General features: G+C 47.9%; 1 protein-coding gene across 2 annotated transcripts in view; it reads right to left on the reverse strand.

Annotated features, from left to right (window-relative positions):
• LOC104485672 (netrin receptor DCC-like) overlaps window positions 1-22862 on the reverse strand; it is a 368885-nt gene that overhangs the window by 116026 nt on the left and 229997 nt on the right. For both annotated transcript variants that reach the window (XM_086769575.1, XM_086769574.1), the window contains exons 8-9: window positions 21481-21637; window positions 7893-8047 (exon numbers count right to left, since the gene is read on the reverse strand). In XM_086769575.1, the coding sequence (XP_086625701.1) occupies window positions 7893-8047; window positions 21481-21637 (312 nt within the window). The remainder of the gene's footprint in view (window positions 1-7892; window positions 8048-21480; window positions 21638-22862) is intronic.

The raw sequence follows: 22862 nt of genomic DNA on the forward strand, positions 1-22862 counted from the left end.
TTCTGAACGGAAGAGCGTTTGCAACGGCCGGAGGTCCTGCTCGGTGCTTACGTGAAATGATAGCACCCGCAGGAACCACAAAGCAACTCCCGTCGCCTTCGACGGGGACGCAAAATTGAACCTTTTCTTTTGAGAAACAGCGCGATCCTGGCTCTGACTTCCAGAGGGAGCCTGCATAAATAATTTAATGCTTTTAGGGCTTCAATTTCCTTCCCGTCAAATGGCATAATCACACATCTCCTACTCATTCTTTATCTCCCCGATTTATACCGCAAGATTGCTGGGGTGGGAAGAAAGGTCCAGATAAAACAAAGATGAATGCGCGTCAAACGGAACCCAGACAGGATTTTAATTCCCACATCCGAAGCCGTTTTTGAAATGCTGGGCAGCAGCCCAATCCGTAAAGCATCTTCTCTTTGACCTTCTCCTCCTCATGGCGCTGTGCTACTGCTCCTGCAGAAGACCAGAGCGCTTGCGGCTGAGCACCTCGTACCCCGCTGACCCCCGATGAGGCTAGTCCGGTGACACCAGCACCCCGGTTCCTGATGGGAGCCGAGCAGGATGCCTAAGCAAACACCTCTGTGACAAAGTGATGGGCTTTGATATCCCAGAGACAACCGAGTGGAGTGCCCCCAACATCAGAAGGACGCGGAGCTGTTGGAGAGGGTCCAGAGGAGGCCACGCAGATGCTGAGAGGGCTGGAGCAGCTCTGCTGTGAGGCCAGGCTGAGAGAGCTGGGGCTGTTCAGCCTGGAGAAGAGGAGGCTCCGGGGAGACCTGAGAGCAGCTCCCAGTGCCCAAAGGGGGCTGCAGGAAAGATGGGGAGAAACTCTTCAGCAGGGCCTGCTGGGACAGGATGAAGGGTAATGACTTTGGACTAGGGTGGTGGAACACCGGCCCAGGTTTCCCAGAGAGGCGGTGGATGCCCCATCCCTGGAAACATTCCAGGCCAGGTTGGCCGGGGCTGTGAGCAACCTGATGTGGTTGGAGATGTCCCTGCTCCTTGCAGGGGGGTTGGACTGGGTGGGCTTTGAAGGTCCCTTCCCACCCAAACCATTCTGTGATTCTACAAAAGTGACACGCAAGTGCTCTTGTCCAGAGAAAGACCAGACAGCGCCAAGGCCACCTGCCAAACCTGGCTGGTGAAACACCGCCCTGTGTCTCACCACCGGTGAACGGAAAGGACTGCCGCGCCGCCCCAGGACCGCGGCACCAAAATACTCCCTTGAAGGAGGAAAGGCTGAAGGAAACGGTGCAAAAGAGCTTCCAACCACAACGTATTTCATAGCGGCGAGGCCACATCTCCGTCAGCGTCAACCGCCTCTCAGCGCTCACCCAGCCCCCAAGCTGCCGTGTCCCCTGCACGCAGGGTGCCGGGGTGGGTCCACTCCTGGTTGAGGAGGACCAGGCATGGCCACTGCGCTTCCGCGTTACCGTTCACATCAAGGACCTAGACACATGGAGATTTCATGCCAATGGTGCACGAATTGGCTTCTAGCCAACGAAGCTTATCGTTTAGAAAAAAACAACGAGCAGGTGACAACGGAAAATCCCTCTTCTCATCCGGAGCGCATGGAATATTTTCGCTGAAGCGGATAATTTCTAGTAAACGTGGTCTTCACAGACATCAAAATGGTTTGAGAAAACCAGCGACCATTTTCTCTTAGCAAGAAAAATGAAGCAAATTAATTCCATAACGCCGTAACGGCGTTTTCAAACCGAAATCTTTCTTCTCTGAATAATTTTTTTTAAATTACTTCTGCTGATTTTCGCATAAGCCTTGCGAAAGTTTTACACGCCGGACAACAGAAGTAAAAATTTTGATTAATTAAAGCAGAAAATTGAAAGCAATCAAGAATTGTTTTCACTCTACTTCAACGTACAAGAGACTCCATCACAATTTCTTGTGAGCCCCAACCCTCTGGTCCTTGTCCTCCTCTTGCCGTCCTCAACCTCTATTTAACGAGTCCAACGCAAATAGTTGAAGGAAGAAGTAGGCATGAAGAGAAATTTAATTTTTTTTTTTTAATTTCTTTTCAAGAAGGCAAAATGGAGGAGTCTTGGAAGACATTCTTTCTCCTTTAGTAATTAGAAGGAACATAACGCGCGAGCCTGGCGCCGATTCTCCGTGTGTTGGACGTGCCAAAAATTCTGCCCTACACGTGAAGCCACGGAGATACCTACTCACAGCTGCAATGGGAAGGATTCCGTGTGCACCTCCGATACAACACGTCCTCCTCATCTACTGAGGTTCTTCCTCTGCGCAACAGAGGACGCCGAGACTTCAGAAGGTCTCACAAAGGGGATGCAAAGGATTTGAATTCATTTTTCATGACAATATTTCATATGGCAATGCAATCTTCTCACGAGACAGACGCAAACGAGGCGGAAGAGCCCATCGGGGGGGAAAGAAAAATCAACCAAACAAAACCTCCCAAAGATTTTGACCGCGTTATTTCCGTTAATTAAGACGAACGATGAAGAGCAAGCAATCCGGGGTTCTTTAGACTGAACCCAAGGCAATTTGAAAGTGAAAAATTTTACTCTACAGGCTTGATTTGTTTTTCAGTTTAATTTTTAGTCTACTAAGGTGGTAACAAATTCTCCGACTATTAAGAAGCCGAATCCGCCCTCTTAACTCGCAGAAAAGAAGGGCTTGCATGTCGTCTTCAAAGGATGAAGATGAGGTGGTCTTTAATCTCAATTATCAACGCTTGCCATGAGGAAACGGCTGAGACTCCCCACATGACAAAGCCATTTTTGACTTTATTTGAAATTCAACTTGATGTAAACCCAAAAACCCAGGGGAAGAGAAGACAAAATTCATACCACAGACGCGTTCAAGGGATCTGAGTTCATCTTTCCCATTGCGCTCTTGTGTAACGGACGCCGGGGCAGACGCACGACCCAGACCGCTGCTGGGGCCACCGTCAGCGTCCTACTGACCACGCTAGAGCAAGACCTTGACCTGCTCCTGCAGCAACCTCCTGCAAAGCGAAGCACCTTCCAAGAGCTGAGACCGAAGCAACTCTTCTCTTTCAGGAAAAAGACAAAAAAAATAAAAGCGGACGGAAAGCCGAAATGTCGAGATGGGAAAAACAGACATTGCCATCTTTTTCTTTAGAGCTGCCCAACTTTGAGAAAGGAAAATACGTTTCATTAGAATTCAACGCAATAGAAAACCTCGCCCCCCCGCCCGCCAACGCTACACCTAAATTACTCATAAAATTAAAGAACCATGTAGGAATGGCATAGTGTTACCCCAGGGTGTATTTTACGGAGCCGTTATGGAAGAACACACGCAAACGAGGAGGATATTAACGACCCTGCAAGAACACATTTTTCAGCGCTGCTTCGCCCTCCCCTCGAACGCCGAGGAAAATTCACTACGGAGGAACTACACCGGAGACGCCTAAGCTTCTGCCTCCCCTAGCTCTTTCACATATTAAGAAATATATTAAATATAGAAAAATATGGAAATTTTGCACCTTGCAAAAGCAAAGCGGCCATTCGTTATTTCGGGAATTAATTCGTACGCGCAAAATTCGGCTGGGTGAGGATGTCGGCTTGGACCAAGACGTTTGTTTTGGTTTTTTTTTTTTTTGTTTAAAATAACGTATTTATGGAGACGGACAGAAGCGTCGCGTCCTCAGCTCGTCGCCGCGACGGTTGACATGGGACGGGCTGCAGCAGAGCAGGCTCCTGATGGAGCCCACAGCTCCCTCGTTAGATGGGACTAGCCGCAGGTTCTTGTAAAAATTATTCATTTTTGTAATATCTGGAATATATAACGGAAATAACGGAAAGGGAAATCCCTACCCCAAAGAATATTGTGTTTAAGCAGCACGGATAGACCTGCACCTGGGAGTGAGGAAGGAGAGAGGAACAGTCATAGACTCAACGAATAGTCCAAGTCGGAAGGGACCTTGGAAGATCATCGATCATCTGGTCCAACCTTTCACCAGCTTTGCTTATTTATGTTCTCTGGATGAAGAAACCAAGAGGCTTCAATGATCCTCCCAACATCAGAGCCTTGCCTCCAGTCTTGCCAACTTCTTAACCACAAGCTCAGCTTTTTCTCCACCTAGATTCCCAAAAACCTGATCAAAGCCAGGTTCGGTGGGAGGTTCTGTAGAGAACCCGCAGCACTCAGCCGAATTCATCGCAGGGCTCTCATTTCAGCAAGACCCTCCCTACCGTAAGATCGTTTACCACCATTTGGAGCATCACCGTGGCTGAAATCGGTACCCAAAAAAGCTGAGAAGGGAGCAGAGGTGGCGCCGGTGCCCTCGGAAACGCTCGCCAGCCCTGAGAGGTGACGATCCGGCACGGTCTCTGCACTGGTGTCCAAAACGGACGGGTCTGATCCAAGTCTTCCGAAAATACAATTATTCCAGCGCGCGTTTACGCTGCAACCTTAATTTGAGGAGATCAACATCTATAAACCTGATTCTTGCTTCCTAAAATGGTCGCCTACGTGGGCTTTAAAGCCATCCCTGCCTTCCCTTTGCTTCTCGACGTGAAATTTTAGCGCATTAATTTTAACGGCCTTTTCATTTTCTATGTGGTTTTGACACCTGTATAAGAAACGTATGTTAAAAGAGTTCTGCAGTCGAGATTTTTGTCTACGTCCTTTTCACATCGCCTCCACTGAAAAACTTGCAGGAAAAAAAAAAAAATAAACCCACCACCCTCAAAATAATAATAAAAAAAAAACTTGAATAGCTTCTGGCACAATTGCTTTAATGGAATATTGATGGTAGGTTTTGCTGCTAGTTGTCTGAGCAAGAAAATTCAGGTACAACAAGTGATTAAAAAGAAATAAATAAAGGCTTCCCCACCATAATCACAAAAAATTAAATTCTGAAGCGACAAAAGGGACTGATTTCTGCGGTTACGTGCACCAGTCTAACGGCAACTGGGAGTACAAAAATATCCAGGTAGATGTGGATTCTCGGTGACCCAAGTCACCGGAGTCGCCTACGCACGTACGATCACCCTCTAGCTGCTGCAAAACGCCCCGCTCACTCCATAAACTCACTCCAAACTTCTCTATTTGTTTGAGAATTTCCATTTTCAGGACACTGGGGCGGGGAGCACAGCTCCTCCCCACCTCGGGGGCAACCACGGCGGGTCAGAGATTTGCTGGGGACGGGGGAGACATATGGGGCCGCAGCTGGGCTCCTCTTAAGTAGGTATAATAATATTCTCTACCTCGGAAGGATGCAGTAATTAATTATTCCTTACAAAGCCCTTGAAGACGCTCGCGTAGAAGTTGAGATGTCAACGCGTGCCAAATTGATTTCGCTGGAAGGGAGATAAGAGGCGACTTCACGAGCGACGCCGTCAAGTTTCTTCGGGGCACGTCAACAGGCCTTCCTATTCAGCTTCTCCTTCGCCGCCTAACACACGCACGGCGGAGACACAGATTTATTAGGAAACCGGTTTTAATTCTTAAAAGGCTGTGAAAAGCAACGAGCTGGTCCCGCAGCGGGGGGAACTGCTTTCAAAGCTCGGACGGACAATTCCAATCCCCTTCGCGTGAATAGATGCTCTCCTTTATTCTCGACTCCCAAGCTGCTTTAGCAGCGTCTTGAGGAGCCAAAATAATAACTCACAAAGTCTCCGCATGTGGTATGAAAAGATTAGACATGGCTTAAGCAGGCAGGGATTTAAATCCGGGCTGATAATACCGTAGTGAAATTATACACCATAAAGGAAGAGAAAAACGGGTTGTGGCTTACTGGAAAAAAAAAAAAAAAGAAGGGGGAGATGTTAATCTGAGGACAAAAACCTTCATATAAATCCAGCCCATATATTCTGGATGATTATTTCAAAAAGCTGGAACTTGTCCTGTTGATCTTTTAAACTGATTACTGAGCCAACGTATGCACTTTTCGAAAGCGGCACTGACAGACACGAATTTCAGATGTCCTTTTTCATCACCTTTTTCTTCCTTAACAATGCCAGATTGCGTAATACCGCTGATATTTCCAAATAATGTGGAAATTCAATTTATGTGCAGCCATGTAATTTACTGTACAATGGTTACAGCACGTTCTGAAAGACAGCCGCGCAGAGGCTGACTGCCTCCCAGGGCCGGAGAGAGTTGTTTCCAAATGATCAGATAATTTGGTCAACGGTAAAAAGCGCAAAGAAAAAATGGAAAGCAGTATTTTTCTCCCTGCTCAAACCTGACATTTGAGAGAAATCATGAAGTTATTAAACAGGAAAGACAGCACAAACGTCTGCGCTTTGCATTCGACGCAGCCAGTAACTCCGTACCAAGGCAGTTTCGGAGGGTAACAGCAGAGGTGGCTGCTTTTCACCGGCGCTTCGAGAGCAGGAAGGTATTTTCCAAATTGAAATGTTATTTTAATTCTGTAAATATATATATTATACATAAAAAATACAAACATATGTGAAAATGCGTATACGCGCATTTGTGCATATCTACGCAGAGCTAAATTACTAATAGAGCAATCATGCCGATGGTTTGTTACTCAAGACTTTCAAAAGATTCCTGAACTGACTTTCCAGAATTATTGCCCCGAAAAAGGCTGAGATACAACCTTGCGTGTGTTTGTGCAGCTGCGAAGAAGCGCAACGAGCAGCGGAGCAATCTCGGAGCAGGAACGGAAGGCCTACCTAAAACGCAAGGCCGTCCAGCAAAACCCAGAAAGCGAGACGTCCTGGGTGATAGTTCACCAGCATCACTGCTCTTGGGGGTTTGGGAAGTGACGACAGGGAGTAAAAAAATCTGTGTTTTGCGACCAACAAAGCTATAGATGCAAAATCACAGAATAATGTTAACTGTAAAGGCCTTGTCTCCCCCTGTTCACATCGTCCCTTGTCTAGGCCTCGTCTAGGCCGGGGATGTCACCCATGCTCTCACTGGCCCTGACACCTTTCCTGGGGCTTGGCTAAGCTAAAAAAAGGAACTCAACAGTTCAAAAGGCACCTCAAGCCACTTCCAGAGGCTCCTCTTCTCACAAAACTGGCTTCCAAACTCCTCTCCTCCTCCAGCCACCACGGAAAGCCATTCCCACCTCCTCTACCTGCTCCCGGCGACGAGGCAGCGAACCAAGAACACACGTTTCAGGGTTTCCCGGCACAGCCGTTACCTTGGCACGAGGTGTTTTCAGAAAAATACGGCCTTTCGGTTAAAATTTCAGTACGCGGCAACGTGTGACAAGGTAAAACAAAACTTAATTTTGCCGTGGAAGGGCACAAATCATGTTTCGCTTCTCTCTCTGCAACAGCCCTTCCTGGACTTTCCAAGCGAGAAAAACCGCGATAGGACAAACTCAACCAGAAAAAAATGTCTCTTCTTTCTGGAAACCAGATGTGTGGAAATAGTTACCATGAAATGAGACGTGCAGAAAGAGGAAAAAGCTCTCTTAAAAGCTTCCACCTGCTCCAAAGATTTATAAAACACACTTAAGCTAAACATTAACTAATAAAAAATATTTGCTTTTAAACACCCAGAAGCCAAAATGTTTACTCCAGTGGGAAGCTGTTGTGTCTTTCAGTGAGTTTATCACCTTTCCTTGTAAAAAACCAACTCCTTACGTACCACAGCGTAACTTTTGATATCACTTACGGCGTCACACGACAGAATACGGGACGCACGATCATCAAAATCGCAACACAAACCAGCAACATGCCGCCGTTGAGCGGCGAGATGCTCTGCAAGGAGTATCACCAACCGAGGAAAGGTTTTATTTACCATGCTTATATAGATTTACTGGGCCATATTTTCTAAGAGGAGCTCTACAAAAAAAAAAACAACCTTAAACCAACGCACTACGAGAACTGCAGAGCTGCAGCTCGTCGCTACGGCCCTTGCCGCCGCCCGTGCCGAGACCCCGTTCCATTTCCACGCGTACTCACGCTCCGGCTGCGTGGCGACCTTGACGGGCTGCGAGCTCTCTCCCGGTCCCCACTCGTTGTACGCTACCACTCGGAAGGTGTAGGTCTCCTCCGGTTTCAGGTTGCCCACGGTCAGCTGAAGCATCCCCGACTGAGATGTGTTGATTGCCCGTTCCCTGCAAAAAAAAAACCCACAAAAACCCAATAAACACACCATTTCAAAATGCATTTAGATCTTAAAGCATTACCTGTTTACACAGTTGGTGGCCTGCAAGGTGTGATTACTTATCAAACTTCAGTTTGAGGCTTGTTTGTCTGTAGTTTTCTGTCCTGGTTTCAGCAGGGATGGAGTTAATTTTCTTCTCAGTAGCTGGTGTGTTTTGGATTTTGTGTGTGAAGAATGTTGATAAAAACATTCTGATGATACGAGTTGTTGTTAATGAGACCAAGGACACTGTCTGGCTTTCCAAGTCTCGTTAACGTGCAGATGCGGGAAGCTGGGCAAAAGACAGACAGAATAATTGATCCAAACTGGCCAAAGAGAGTATTCCATGCCATAAACGTCATGCTCAGTATATAAGTGGGGCTTGCCCATGGGAGGGGGCATCATTTTTCAGTTATTCCTTTTCTGGTCGGGTATCCGTTCGGGCACCCTTGGCATTCTTTTCTTCTCTCTTGCTTGCTGGCATCGTTCCCTCTACCTTTCTAGCTTGCTCTCCCCCTTTGCTTGCTGCTCGGTGTTGTTCCTGTGATCACTGCTCAGGACGGGCTGCGTCGGTCATTCGGACATCGGGTGGTGAGAAATTGTACATTGTTCATTTTGTATATTTTGTAGATATTAATATCCTTATATCCTGTTAGCTTTGTAGTTTTTAGTATTTTTAGTAAACTGTTTTTATCTCAACCCACGAGTTTTCCTTTCTTCCCAATTTCTCTCCCCTGTCCCACTAGGTAGGGGCAGGGTGAATAAGAAACTGTGTGGTGATCCGGGCTAAACCACCACAGTCTTTTTGGCGCCCGAACAGGGACTTGAAGGGGCCTCACTAGATCAGTCGTGAGATCATTGGACCTTAGTCTGAGGATCCAAGGTTCAAGCCCCGGTCAGTCCCGAAGGGTTGAGATAAGGACAGGTTTGAACACAGTGTGTTGAAAACAGATTTGTTACAAGTGTTCATTAAGCCGGTTTGGTCATCGCTGGGCACAATGTTATTTTATTTGTTCTCGCAGTTGTTTTTAGAGCTGTACTGGATAGCACCCTACTTGCCGTATTTTCTGTTTGTCGGTGTTTGTGCACGCTTTATCAATGATGTGTGTTGGATCAAAGGTATCGTTCTGCTGTGCTATGCGGCACTGATTTGTCTAGTGAGATTGCTGGTAACAGGACCATTTTCATATCTGTACTCAATGGCGGCGGGCAGTGTGCAGAGCGAGGAGGCAGAGGCAGCTCCACCCGGGTATTTCGGGAGCCATCTTGTGGGTGTTGTTTGGAACTATACCTGTTGTTTTGTTCTGGGAAGCCAGGCTGCGGGGGGAACATCTGTTTACAGCTTTCCCCACCTCACCAAGCTAATTTCAACAGCTTTTGAGAATTTTGAATACCCTTTTTATACCCCTACCACCATGTTCATGGTGACAAGTCTTCTGCAGCTATCTCAGATCTTGATATTGATGAAGTTTAAACAGTTTTTTAAAAGTATTATGGCTCCTCCAATCCCCGCAACAGACACTGTGGCTACTCAAACTGCTGCTACAAATACTGCAGCTACTTCAGCTGCTACGGTAGGTGCTGCAGCTACCCCAGCCCCTGCTACGGGCACTGTGATTGCTTCAGCCCCCACGCCAGACACTGTGGCTACTCAAACCTCGGCAAGCAGTACCAAAGAGAAACCGAAAAACCAATCATCCACACCAGTATCAGTTGCCCCTGTACATAAGAAATACACCAAAAAATCAGTTCGCATAGTGAAAGATGATGATGAACCAGGCCCATCACATGATCAGGGAGACACAGAAGGGGAGGTAGTCACCCGATCCCTATCCCTGAGTGAGCTGCGAGATATGCGAAAAGATTTCAGCCGTAATCAAGGTGAGCAACTTGTCACCTGGTTGCTCCGATGCTGGGACAGAGGGGCCAGTAGCCTGGAATTAGAAGGCAGGGAAGCCAGGCAGCTGGGATCTCTGTCTAGGGAAGCAGCCATTGACAGGGCGATTGGAAGAGAGTCAGCAGCCTGCAGCCTCTGGAGGCGACTCCTGTCAGGTGTGAGGGACAGGTATTTCTTTAAGGAAGATATTGTATGCCACCCAAGCAAGTGGACCACCATGGAGAGAGGTATCCAGTTTCTGAGAGAATTAGCTGTTCGGGAGCTGATTTATCATAACCTGGATGACCCACGGACATCCGTAGATCCAGATGAAATTGAATGTACCCGACCCATGTGGCGGAAATTTGTACAGAGTGCACCATCATCGTATGCCAACTCATTGGCAGCAATGAGTTGGAAAGATGATGAGATGCCACCAGTACGTGCAGTGGCTAACCAGCTCCGACAATATGAAGACAATCTCTCTTCCCCGATGCGGGCCTGTGTCTCAGCTATAGAAAGACTGACCGAGAAATCTGAAAGCCAGTTTGAAAAACTGTTAGAAAAACTATCTGAGGTGTGTGAGAAACTCGAAGATTCTTGCTCCCCACCTGCACGGACTAATATCTCAGCTATTAGAAGAAGACCTCATCCTCCTCCTGCTCAAGGGAGACGGTACACCCGACGAGATGACCTATGGTTTACCTTGCGTGACCAAGGAGAGGATATGAGGAAGTGGGATGGAAAGCCTACCTCGGCCCTAGAGGCACGTGTACGTGAGTTGCGAGGTAAAACAATCACAAAGGGAGGTTCTTCCAGGCAATTTGCTGCTCCAGTCTCCAGTGGGCAGTTCCCCAGACAGCGTAGAAGGGCTGATCTCACCTCTGATCCTATGGAAGAAACTTCTGATTCATATTCACAGAAAGTGAATAGAAAATATTATAAACAGGACTAGAGGGGCCCTGCCTCCAGCCAGGCGGAGGAGAGGGACAACAGAGTTTATTGGACTGTATGGATTAAATGGCCTGGCACATCAGACCCACAAAGGTATAAAGCTCTAGTAGACACTGGTGCACAGTGTACTCTAATACCATCAAGCTATAAAGGGGCAGAACCCATTTGTATTTCTGGAGTGACAGGAGGATCCCAAGAGCTGACTGTATTGGAGGCTGAAGTAAGTTTGACTGGGAATGAGTGGCAAAAGCACCCCATAGTGACTGGCCCAGATGCTCCATGCATTCTTGGCATAGATTACCTCAGGAGTGGGTATTTCAAAGACCCAAAAGGGCACCGGTGGGCTTTTGGTATAGCCACCGTGGAGACAAATAAACAGCTGTCCATCTTGCCCAGACTTTCAAAGGACCCTTCCGTTGTGGGAAAGCTGAAGGTTGAAGAACAAAAGGTACCAATTGCTACTACCACGGTGCACCGGCGGCAATATCGCACCAACCGAGACTCCATAATCCCCATCCTCAAGCTGATTCGTCGACTGGAGAGCCAGGGAGCGATCAGCAAGTCCCGCTCACCCTTTAACAGTCCCATATGGCCAGTGAGAAAATCTAATGGAGAATGGAGACTAACAATGGACTATCGTGGCCTAAATGAGGTTACACCACCAATGAGTGCTGCCGTGCCAGACATGCTAGAACTTCAGTATGAACTGGAGTCAAAAGCAGCCAAGTGGTATGCCACCATCGATATTGCCAATGCGTTCTTCTCCATTCCTCTGGCACCAGAATGCAGGCCACAGTTTGCTTTCACTTGGAGGGGTGTCCAGTACACCTGGCATCGACTGCCCCAGGGGTGGAAACACAGCCCCACCATTTGCCATGGACTGATCCAGACTGTATTAGAAAAGGGTGGAGCTCCAGAACATCTGCAATACATTGATGACATCATTGTATGGGGCAACACAGCAGAAGAAGTTTTTGAGAAAGGGGAGAAAATAATCCAAATCCTTCTGAAAGCCGGTTTTGCAATAAAACAAAGCAAAGTCAAGGGGCCTGCACAAGAGATCCAGTTTTTAGGAGTAAAATGGCAAGATGGACGTCGTCACATTCCAATGGATGTGGTCAACAAAATAACAGCTATGGCTCCACCAGCTAACAAAAAGGAAACACAAGCCTTTTTAGGTGTTGTGGGTTTCTGGAGAATGCATATTCCAAATTACAGTATGATTGTAAGCCCTCTCTATGAAGTGACTCGAAAGAAGAATGATTTTAAATGGGGCCCTGAACAACGACAAGCCTTTGAACAAATTAAACAGGAGATTGTTCATGCAGTAGCCCTTGGGCCAGTCCGAACAGGACAAGATGTGAAAAACATCCTCTACACCGCAGCCGGGGAGAATGGCCCTACCTGGAGTCTTTGGCAGAGAACATCAGGAGAGACTCGAGGTCGACCCCTAGGCTTTTGGAGCCGGGGATATAGAGGATCTGAGGCTCGCTATACTCCAACTGAAAAAGAGATACTGGCAGCATACGAAGGAGTTCGAGCTGCTTCAGAAGTGATTGGTACTGAAGCACAGCTCCTTCTGGCACCCCGATTGCCAGTGCTGGGCTGGATGTTCAAAGGGAAGGTCCCCTCTACACATCATGCAACTGATGCCACGTGGAGTAAATGGGTTGCACTGATCACACAGCGAGCCCGAATAGGAAACCCCAATCGCCCAGGAATCTTAGAAGTAATCACAGATTGGCCAGAAGGCAAAGATTTTGGAATGCCGCCAGAGGAAGAGGTGACACGTGCTGAAGAAGCCCCACCATACAACAACCTTCCAGAAAATGAGAGGCGATATGCTTTGTTCACTGATGGATCCTGTCGTATTGTAGGAAAACATCGAAAGTGGAAAGCTGCTGTGTGGAGTCCTACACGACGAGTGGCAGAAGCCACTGAAGGCCAAGGTGAATCAAGTCAGTTTGCAGAGGTGAAAGCCATCCAGCTGGCTTTAGACATTGCTGAACGGGAAAAATGGCCAAAGCTCTATCTCTACACTGACTCATGGATGGTGGCAAATGCCCTGTGGGGGTGGTTAAAGCAATGGAAACAGAGCAACTGGCAGCGCAGAGGCAAACCCATCTGGGCTGCTGCACTGTGGCAAGATATTGCTGCCCGGTTAGAGAAGCTTGTTGTAAAAGTACGTCACGTAGATGCTCACATACCCAAGAGTCGAGCCACTGAAGAACATCAAAACAACCAGCAAGTGGATCAGGCTGCTAAGATTAAAGTTTCCCAAGTGGACTTAGACTGGCAACACAGAGGTGAACTATTTTTAGCTCGGTGGGCCCATGACACCTCAGGCCATCAAGGAAGAGACGCAACATACAAATGGGCTCGTGATCGAGGGGTGGATTTAACCATGGACACTATTGCACAGGTTATCCACGACTGTGAGACATGCGCTGCAATTAAGCAAGCCAAGCGGCTAAAGCCTCTTTGGTATGGAGGACGATGGCTGAAATACAAATATGGAGAGGCCTGGCAGATTGATTACATCACACTCCCACAAACTCGCCAAGGCAAGCGCTATGTGCTTACAATGGTAGAAGCAACCACTGGGTGGCTAGAGACATATTCTGTACCCCATGCCACCGCCCGAAACACCATCTTGGGCCTTGAGAAGCAAGTTCTCTGGCGACATGGCACTCCAGACAGAATAGAGTCAGACAATGGGACTCATTTCCGAAACAACCTCATAGATACCTGGGCCAAAGAGCACGGCATCGAGTGGGTATATCACATCCCCTATCACGCACCAGCCTCTGGAAAGATTGAACGGTACAATGGACTGCTGAAAACTACACTGAAAGCAATGGGTGGTGGAACCTTCAAAAACTGGGACAAACATTTAGCAAAAGCCACTTGGTTAGTCAACACTCGGGGATCCATCAATCGAGCTGGCCCTGCCCAATCTGAACTTTTACATACTGTAGATGGTGATAAAGTTCCTGTGGTGCATGTAAGGAATATGTTGGGGAAAACAGTCTGGGTTATTCCTCCTCTGGGCAAAGGCAAACCCATTCGTGGGATTGCTTTCGCTCAAGGACCTGGATGTACTTGGTGGGTGATGCGGGAGGATGGGGAAGTCCGATGTGTACCTCAAGGAGATTTGATTCTAGGTGAAAACAGCTAATAATTTGAACTGTATATAATCATGTCTGTAGTTCTTTTATGTTCTATCAGAGGTAGTGCAGCAAGAATCACACTCAACAGTGAAGAACAAGCTTCGATGAAACCGAGTGATGTGCAGCAGTGATGGAGTCAGAACTGGTGACCAACAACTTCCTCGAGATCAACATCTTCAACTCGCAGACCATGGACGTGATACACCAGCCGCGCCAGAGGTACCAGCTACGAGTTCCAGATGCAGTATGTAACAACTTCACACTACATACCATCTCTCCTGCCCTGAGAGACTGCTATCACAGATGGGGCCCAAAGTCATGGACTAAATTAACTCAACAGACTCTGGAGGGATAGCTCATAGATTGAGATAGTGATATCTGTGTGTATATCTATAAGCATGACGTAAATGGTATGGAATAAGGGGTGGATACTGTCCTGGTTTCAGCAGGGATGGAGTTAATTTTCTTCTCAGTAGCTGGTGTGTTTTGGATTTTGTGTGTGAAGAATGTTGATAAAAACATTCTGATGATACGAGTTGTTGTTAATGAGACCAAGGACACTGTCTGGCTTTCCAAGTCTCGTTAACGTGCAGATGCGGGAAGCTGGGCAAAAGACAGACAGAATAATTGATCCAAACTGGCCAAAGAGAGTATTCCATGCCATAAACGTCATGCTCAGTATATAAGTGGGGCTTGCCCATGGGAGGGGGCATCCAATCCATTCCATTCCATTCTGGCACCCATTCGGGCACCCTTGGCACCCTTTTCTTCTCTCTTGCTTGCTGGCATCGTTCCCTCTACCTTTCTAGCTTGCTCTCCCCCTTTGCTTGCTGCTCGGTGTTGTTCCTGTGATCACTGCTCAGGACGGGCTGCGTCGGTCATTCGGACATCGGGTGGTGAGAAATTGTACATTGTTCATTTTGTATATTTTGTAGATATTAATATCCTTATATCCTGTTAGCTTTGTAGTTTTTAGTATTTTTAGTAAACTGTTTTTATCTCAACCCACGAGTTTTCCTTTCTTCCCAATTTCTCTCCCCTGTCCCACTAGGTAGGGGCAGGGTGAATAAGAAACTGTGTGGTGATCCGGGCTAAACCACCACATTTTCTTTTAATTTTCACTTTCAAAAGCCTAATTTTAGGTAATGGGATCCACTGGGAATGCTGCAAGCGCTAGAAAAAAAGACTTGTATTTCAACACTTCCAGAGCATATTGGTTCTTTCCCTTTCTTAATATCTCAAAAAATGAAAACTGATGGAAGGAAATGGCTATTCCGTGAAGAAATACATCTCTGATCTCGTTCCTGCTATAGCTGTCCCTCCAAAACCTCCACCCCATCGCCACCAGTCCACAGGCAAAGGGACCACGCAGAGTTCTGGGTATTTTATTCAGAAGGGGCTACGAGTCATCATGTCAGAGGTCTAAAACAAAAACCCATCTGTGGAGTTTGTGCTAGACCCCGCCTTGGCGAGACGAGCGCCCAGGCGGTTGAGGGGATGCCTTCTCCTCGTGGAGAAAGATGGAGAGACACCACCCCACATATGCAAATTTGGCCACGGGCTACTGGGAAACTGGCGCCTGGAGGCAGCGGGTGCTTCTCCCTCCCAGCAGTGCTGTTGAGCCCGCCTTGTGTCCAGCACCAAATTATTTTCAAGAGTCGCTGCAGCTCACCATCAGCCAAGATTTGTATTTCCATCCAACTTGGCCAGCAGTTTGCTATCACCGAGCCACAACAGAAAAATGCGACTGAACCTCCATCACCTGCTCCCAGCGGCAAGTCATAGAATCATGGAATGGTTTGGGTTGGAAGGGACCTTCAAAGCCCACCCAGTCCAACCCCCCTGCCAGGAGCAGGGACATCCCCAACCACATCAGGTTGCTCAGAGCCTCATCCAGCTGGGCCTTGAACGTTTCCAGGGATGGGGCCTCCACCACCTCTCTGGGCAACCTGTTCCAGTGTTCTACAACCCTCATTGTAAAAAAAATTTTCCTAATTTCCAATCTAAATCTACCTCCCTCTATTTTAAAGCCATTACTCCTTGTCCTATCGCAACAGGGCCTACTGAACAGCCTCTCCTCATCTTTCTTGTAGGCCCCCTTGAGGTACTGGAAGACCGCTCTCAGGTCTCCCTGGAGCCTCCTCTGCATCACGCGTCATCTCGCTGTACTCACACGTCATTTCCAAGGTTAATCAACTCAAGTCCAACCCTGCGCTCCAGCAATTTGATGGTTTCCAGTTTGGGAGCAGCGTTGAGGAGCCGAAGCTCTGGACTGTCCCCAGCCCATCCCAAAAAAAATCAGAGAGAAGTCTCCTCCTTCTTGGCCAGTCAGCGTGTTCCCTCCACGCACCCCAGGAAAGCACTGAGCAAGTTAAATCTTTACATGCTTTACATCCTACAGCGTGGGTTTTCTAGCTACTAGATCTAGAACGTCTTCCAAATGCAACACCAGAAGCCCATAGGGCAGTGCAAGATCTAAGAACTTCCAAAAAAACCTGCATTTAGAGGAACAGGTGAACCAAGACAGAAGGATCTGGTTATTCTCCTGGCATAGGACAGAAACATCTGGTTATTTTCCCGGCACAGAGCTCCTGCTCACAGGTTGCTGGAATTTTGGTGTGATCGCAGACACCCACATGGGTCCATCTCCTTCAAACCGTGAGATCTCCTCCAAGTCCACCATTTCTATTTTCTCCAATATCCTGCGGCCATTTAATTACCAGCCGTGAGAAAAAAAATTATCCCTTTTGGTTAAACAAGCCGCCTGCCAACGTCACACACCTGGCAATCACAGAATCTTTAAGGTTGGAAGAGTCCTCCAAGATCATCAAGTCCAACCGTCAACTCAACACCGCCACGCCTACTAAACCACGTCCTGGAGCGCCACGTCTTCTGTGACACCGTAAATCCTCCGGCTAGCAAAGAGAAAGAACTCCTTGGGAACACAAGCACCCTACGCTTGTCTTTGTAAAACAGGTCTCTCAAACGCGTCAGAGGGACGCTGTAAAACACGCGGTTGCCTCTCACCCTTGAGCGGGGGTGAGCTGTCCCGCCGACACGCGCTCAAGTTGAAGCTAGGCAAGACGAGCGTTGCCCACACCCGAAAGTCCATCATGTGTCCCTCCTTACCATGAAGGTCTTAACACGCTACGGATGCTACAGCAACGCAGGAACGATCCAAAAAGCACCAAGCATCCTCAAATCGAGCACTTTTACGTTTGGGATTTTCTTTTACGACCCCATCCTGGCCATAAATTACAGTCTAAAAATAAAAGACCTTGACTAAAGTCATCCGCTTTCTTGTAAAATGGAGGCCTCGACATGTAATTTCCAGTGACTGAAGATCACGTTCCATTACGGTATCGGCATGTTAAAAAAAAAAAAAAAAAAAAAAAAAAGATAATTACAGTTCCCATATATCTCTTAGGTGTGTAACAAATGCTTTTATAATGTTTCGAACAGCTAATTAGTTACTTCAAGTAAGACAAGTCGTGTTAACGCTCCTTGCTGTGAAATGAACACTATTAATTTTAAAGTGGACTTTCACTACCTGGAGGTTTTTTTTTTTTAATCTCCTGTTCTCGTTCTTCCCCAAAATAACAGAAAGTCCTTGATTATAAGAAGCAAACTCATGTAAATCTGGGAACGGTATTTGAGAACTTCAGCGAAATTCCGACGAAAGGCTTTAAGAGAATCGTAGAATCATAGAACGGTTTGGGTTGGAAGGGACCTTCAAAGCCCACCCAGTCCAACCCCCTGCAAGCAGCAGGGACATCTCCAACCACATCAGGTTCCTCAGAGCCTCGTCCAACCTGGCCTGGAACGTTCAAGCTGTGTTATTTCCAGCGTCTTAAAAAAAAAAAATCTGAGCATTTTATTTCATTTTATGGGAAAAAAAAATAATTTGCTAACAGTCAGTTATAAAAAGAGGCCAGCTACAAATCAGGACCCGTTATTTAAGCCAACTTGACACTTCAAGGCTTGCCATCAAAACTGAGCCGGATTTTGAGTGTTCGTGTCTCCTCTAGAACGCGAAGCATAAATATACCGCTGTATAAATATTTCCCACTATTTCTAAAGAAAGCTAGTGAATTCTTTAATTGTAAATTAAATTTCATAAATGTAAATATAACGACGTAAATTTTCACTGGGAAGGCGGAATTCATCTAAAACGGCGCGCGGGTAATTAAACATGCCTTGAAATTCCGCTCGAGGAGTTATTTTTTGCGTTTAGAGACACATCAAGAGTAAATCGGCAAAAATAAACCATCTCTCTCGTTGAGACAAAAAATCCCCTCGCGAGATCGTTCAACACATGGGAAACTATTTTTCCAAATGGTCACCGAAACGGCCGCGTGGCCTCTGAGTTGCGTTGGCCTTGGTGGCTGTTGTGGTTTTGTTGGGTGAGGGGGGGCCTAAGGTGGTAGCTTCTGTAGGAAACTGCTAGAAGTCGCTCCCCTTTGTTCAGTGGACTCGGCCGGGCCCAGGGCGGACCCACTGTTGGCCAAGGCCGAGCCAATTGGGAGCAGAATGTTCCGTGATAACGCCTCTGCGATAACGTATTTAAGTAGGGGAAAACAGAAAAAAAAAAGAAAGAGAAGATGTGAAGAAGCTGAGCGGGGGCAGAGAGGGGGAGGTGCAGGCCTCACGGGCCTTGCAGGCCTCACCCTCTGGCCTCTCGCCGGGCGGCCGACTGGGCCCGACTCGTCCCGGCCCAGGTGCAAGAAGAGGAGAGGAGATGAGCTGGATGATGTGAAGAGACCCTGAAAGGCGTCTGCCAGCCTGTTGTGAAGAACTTTAAGGATTTTCTCCCTGTCCTTATCTCAAACCTTGAGCTGTTTTTCTTGTATCATCTCTCCCTAATCTCTTGGAGGGTGGGGGGAGTGAGAGAGAGAGACCTCGTAGACTGGTCCCGATCGGGGCTGAACTATGACAGTGGCGTTGAGCTGTCACGCAAACCTCTCCCTGCTCTCCAAGCCGGGAAGATCGCCCGACTCCAGACTTAATTTCTCTGACAACTCCTTTGCATCCCTGAGGTTAACGTCAAAGCCGACCTTTATTTTTCGAAACAGAAAAACAACTCTTTTGTACCAACAACGCGTAAACAATAAACAATTCCAAAACTCCATGGAAGCTTTCTCCTTCAAGGAAAACACGACGTTAATTTTATCTCATGCTTTGTTGGAAAATTTACAAGACACCAGGTGCATATTCAAAAGGTTTGAACTGCGGGTGGTATTTTGAGTCTCTTCCTGGAGGGAACACAGTGGAATTTATTTTATCTACTTATTTGTTTCGTTCTTTTTCGTGTTTTTAAGACGGTTAAAAGAAACGAGGCGGGGTTACAACAGCGCCCGCCGGCACTGCCACGTCACGGGGCTCTTCACGGCCGTCAACAAATCTCAAAGCACTTCATAAACGTAAGGAGGTGAGGACGCCCACGCAGAGCCCAGGATCCTGCTCCGCTATCACCGGTGGCGATGGCTCCAGACAAACGTCAAGACCCAGACGTGCAAAAATAGCTGATTTGGTCCCGTGAAGGCCAATTTGGCGCCCAAACTGTGAGCGACAAGGGAGCCGCTGCGCATCCTCACATGCCGCTGAACTCGTTCATCGCTCTTTTTGCGTCGGTTACTTTTCTGGGGCCAATTAACGTCTTCTCTGAGCGCCTCACAACCTTCAATAGATCTCCTTCCTGACGCTCCACCGAGGTGGAGTTCTCATTTCATACAAACCAGCCACAACCAGAGACTCGAGCTGGCACAGGACGGAGATCTGAACTCCCAACCTCTGCCCAATCCGTCCCGCTCCACTCCTGTGTGTCCCTCTCTGCTCACAGGCTCGGAGGAATCTGTGAAGGTGAGATGCTTGTGGTCTGACCTGTGAACCAAACCCAACAAGCCTGGCTCCCACCTCATGTTTCCACCACAAACCCACACACCGTTTATCCCACGAGTGACGCCCTGCTGCAGAAGACGCTTGCCTTCAGCACCGGCCTCAGAAACGCCCACTTGAATTTAAGAGTTTGCTTTTACAGAGGCAGGGCGCGTTTCACGCTCTCATCCCGAGTGCTTCGGGTGTTGCGTCCTTTCAGGCCGCTCAGACGGACCACGCCTCTCTCTAGCTATCCATGTCTACAAGCACTGAAACAAATTAAAAACCCCCTTGTATAAAGAATCATAGACTCATTTAGGTTGGAAAGGCCCTTTAAGATCATCAAGTCCAACCACTGACCTGCCAAGTCCACCACGAAACCACGTCCCGAAGCGTCACGTCTACACATCTCAAATTTCTCCAGGGATGGTGACTCCACCGCTTCCCCGGGCAGCCTGTTCCGACGCTTGACAACCTTTTCGGTGAAGAAATGGCTACATGGCTATAAAAGAACGCTGGACCTTCTTGGAGATTAAAGATGAGGAGCTTATGAACCTCCAGGTAGGGGCAGGAAATTTTGACCGAGCCCTTTCGGACAAAGGATAAATCCACTTTGTGGCAGGAGGAGCTTGCTACTTCAGCTCTCGTGAACCCAACGCGCATCCGCTCTTTTTTTTTTCCCCCCGTTAAATACAGATTCCTGCTCAAGCGCCCTCAGAAGCCGAGCCGCTCATCACCCACAAGTACCAGTCACCAGCGTATCACGAGTGAACGGAAATACGGGACAGGATACTTCAAGTGAGTTCTTCACGATGATGCAGAGGAAGAGAAAACCACGAGACTTTTCTCAGGCGTAAAACAAGAAGATAAAACAAAACCCAAGTACACGTGCAGTGCCTTTTTTTTTTTTTTTGAGTGCGAAATGATGAGGAATCGTGCAAAAACCAAACAATCAATAGCGCCGTTATCACAAAAAAAAAAAAAGCTACGCAGCTCTAATTCACGTGGCTAGAAGGGCCCAGGTTGATCCCTCGTATTTGCCAACGCGTAAAATCTCCACAATCCACGCTCCCTGGTTGTTTTCAAGGTCTTACACCATCTGCACTGCTCCAGAAGAAGTCCTCCTTTCTGGTTGATTATGGCTCAACAAATTCACCTCCACCAGCCATGCAATGACCACTTGAGGCTGCATCTTCAGAAGAAGACGAAAGGCAAAATATGGAGCCAACAATAATTCATGTTAGATGGTCAAGTGATAGCTGGAGGAGGTAAAATCCACAGACATCACCGTCAACGCAACCGTCTTCACGCCAAGACGATGAGCGCTGTGCTATGAACATTTATAGGATGTCTATAAAAATATTGGGCAACAAAAGGCATTTCTAGCTTCACACCTCTTTTTTTTTTTTTTACCGTGAGGAGAACACCACAAGGTTGAGAACAATTTGCAAGACACTTGTAAAGACCTCAGGGCACTCTTAGGACTATCCCCCCCCATCCAGAGGAGATCCATGGCTTGTTGACGCCTACCTGTTGACGCCATCCCTGGAGAAGAAGACCGTGTACGTCTGGACGTTGCCTCTGGCTTCTGCGGGTGGGCGCCAGCTGAGACGGACAAATCGGCTGGAGACCAAAACAGGGACCACATCTCGGGGGGCAGAGGGGAGGACACTGGAACTTGGGACAGCTGGAGGGGAAGGAGAGGAGTCAGTCAGAGAGGCCGGTGGCACGGGGGTGGTGTCGGGGCGGGCGGGATGAGCCGTGGTGGCCACGACTGAGGTGTTACGGAACAAAGGGCCAAGGTGGCATGGAATAAACGTGAATAAAATGACAGGGGATGAAAGAGAGAGAGAGAAAAAAAAAAAACTAACAGTAAAATCACACCTTAAAACGCACCATCCTCTAAATTAAACAGCAACACGCAAAACTCAAGAGTGTCCTCCTCGGGACACTCAGAAATTATTTTGTGTCAAGTGATGAGCATGCTACTTGCCTTCGTTCACTCCTATTTCACGGGTTTTGCCTCTTGTGCCCCAAGGAGCAGAAATATTTCACCTCAGAAACAACCACTAACGGACCAGTTAAAGCCCGACGTCTACAACCCAACTGGTCTGGGAAGAGCAGAAACCAAGCAGGGCGCCTCAGCGCGGGACTTCTTAGATAATTGCACCCAAGTGGGATAAAAGGAACAGGAAAAAGACTCAATATCGGCATCATTTCACGTGGAAAAGTGTTCAGCTTCTGTGCAAAATCCAGAACTGGCTAAACCGCAGATTTAAGTGGAAAAAATTAATTTTAGAACAGAACCTCTTCACAGAGTTTAAGGATTAGGTTGTTGCCCACTGGGTCCACGTGAAAGTTGGCCATCAACAGAATTCACAGAATCACAGGCTGGTTTGGGTGGGAAGGGACCTTCAAAGCCCACCCAGTCCAACCCCCCTGCCAGGAGCAGGGACATCTCCAACCAGATCAGGTTGCTCACAGCCCCGGCCAACCTGGCCTGGAATGTTCCCAGGGATGGGGCATCCACCGCCTCTCTGGGCAACCTGGGCCAGTGTTCCACCACCCTGGAGCCTCCTCTTCTCCGGGCTGAACAGCCCCAGCTCTCTCAGCCTGGCCTCACAGCAGAGCTGCTCCAGCCCTCTCAGCATCTGCGTGGCCTCCTCTGGACCCTCTCCAGCAGCTCCACGTCCTTCTGATGTTGGGGGCTCCAGAGCTGGACGCAGCGCTGCAGGGGGGTCTCACCAGAGCGGAGCAGAGGGGCAGAATCCCCTCCCTCGCCCTGCTGCCCATGCTCCTCTTGATGAAATGAAAAAAATCTTCATTTTTTTAACAATAATGTAAGTGATCAGCTACGTACTGACTTAGCACACGCATCTTACGGAGCATCCACAAGTTATCTAACCTTCTCC

The sequence above is a fragment of the Chlamydotis macqueenii genome, chromosome W (assembly GCF_036417535.1).
Source record: "Chlamydotis macqueenii isolate bChlMac1 chromosome W, bChlMac1.mat, whole genome shotgun sequence".
NCBI lineage: Eukaryota > Metazoa > Chordata > Aves > Otidiformes > Otididae > Chlamydotis > Chlamydotis macqueenii.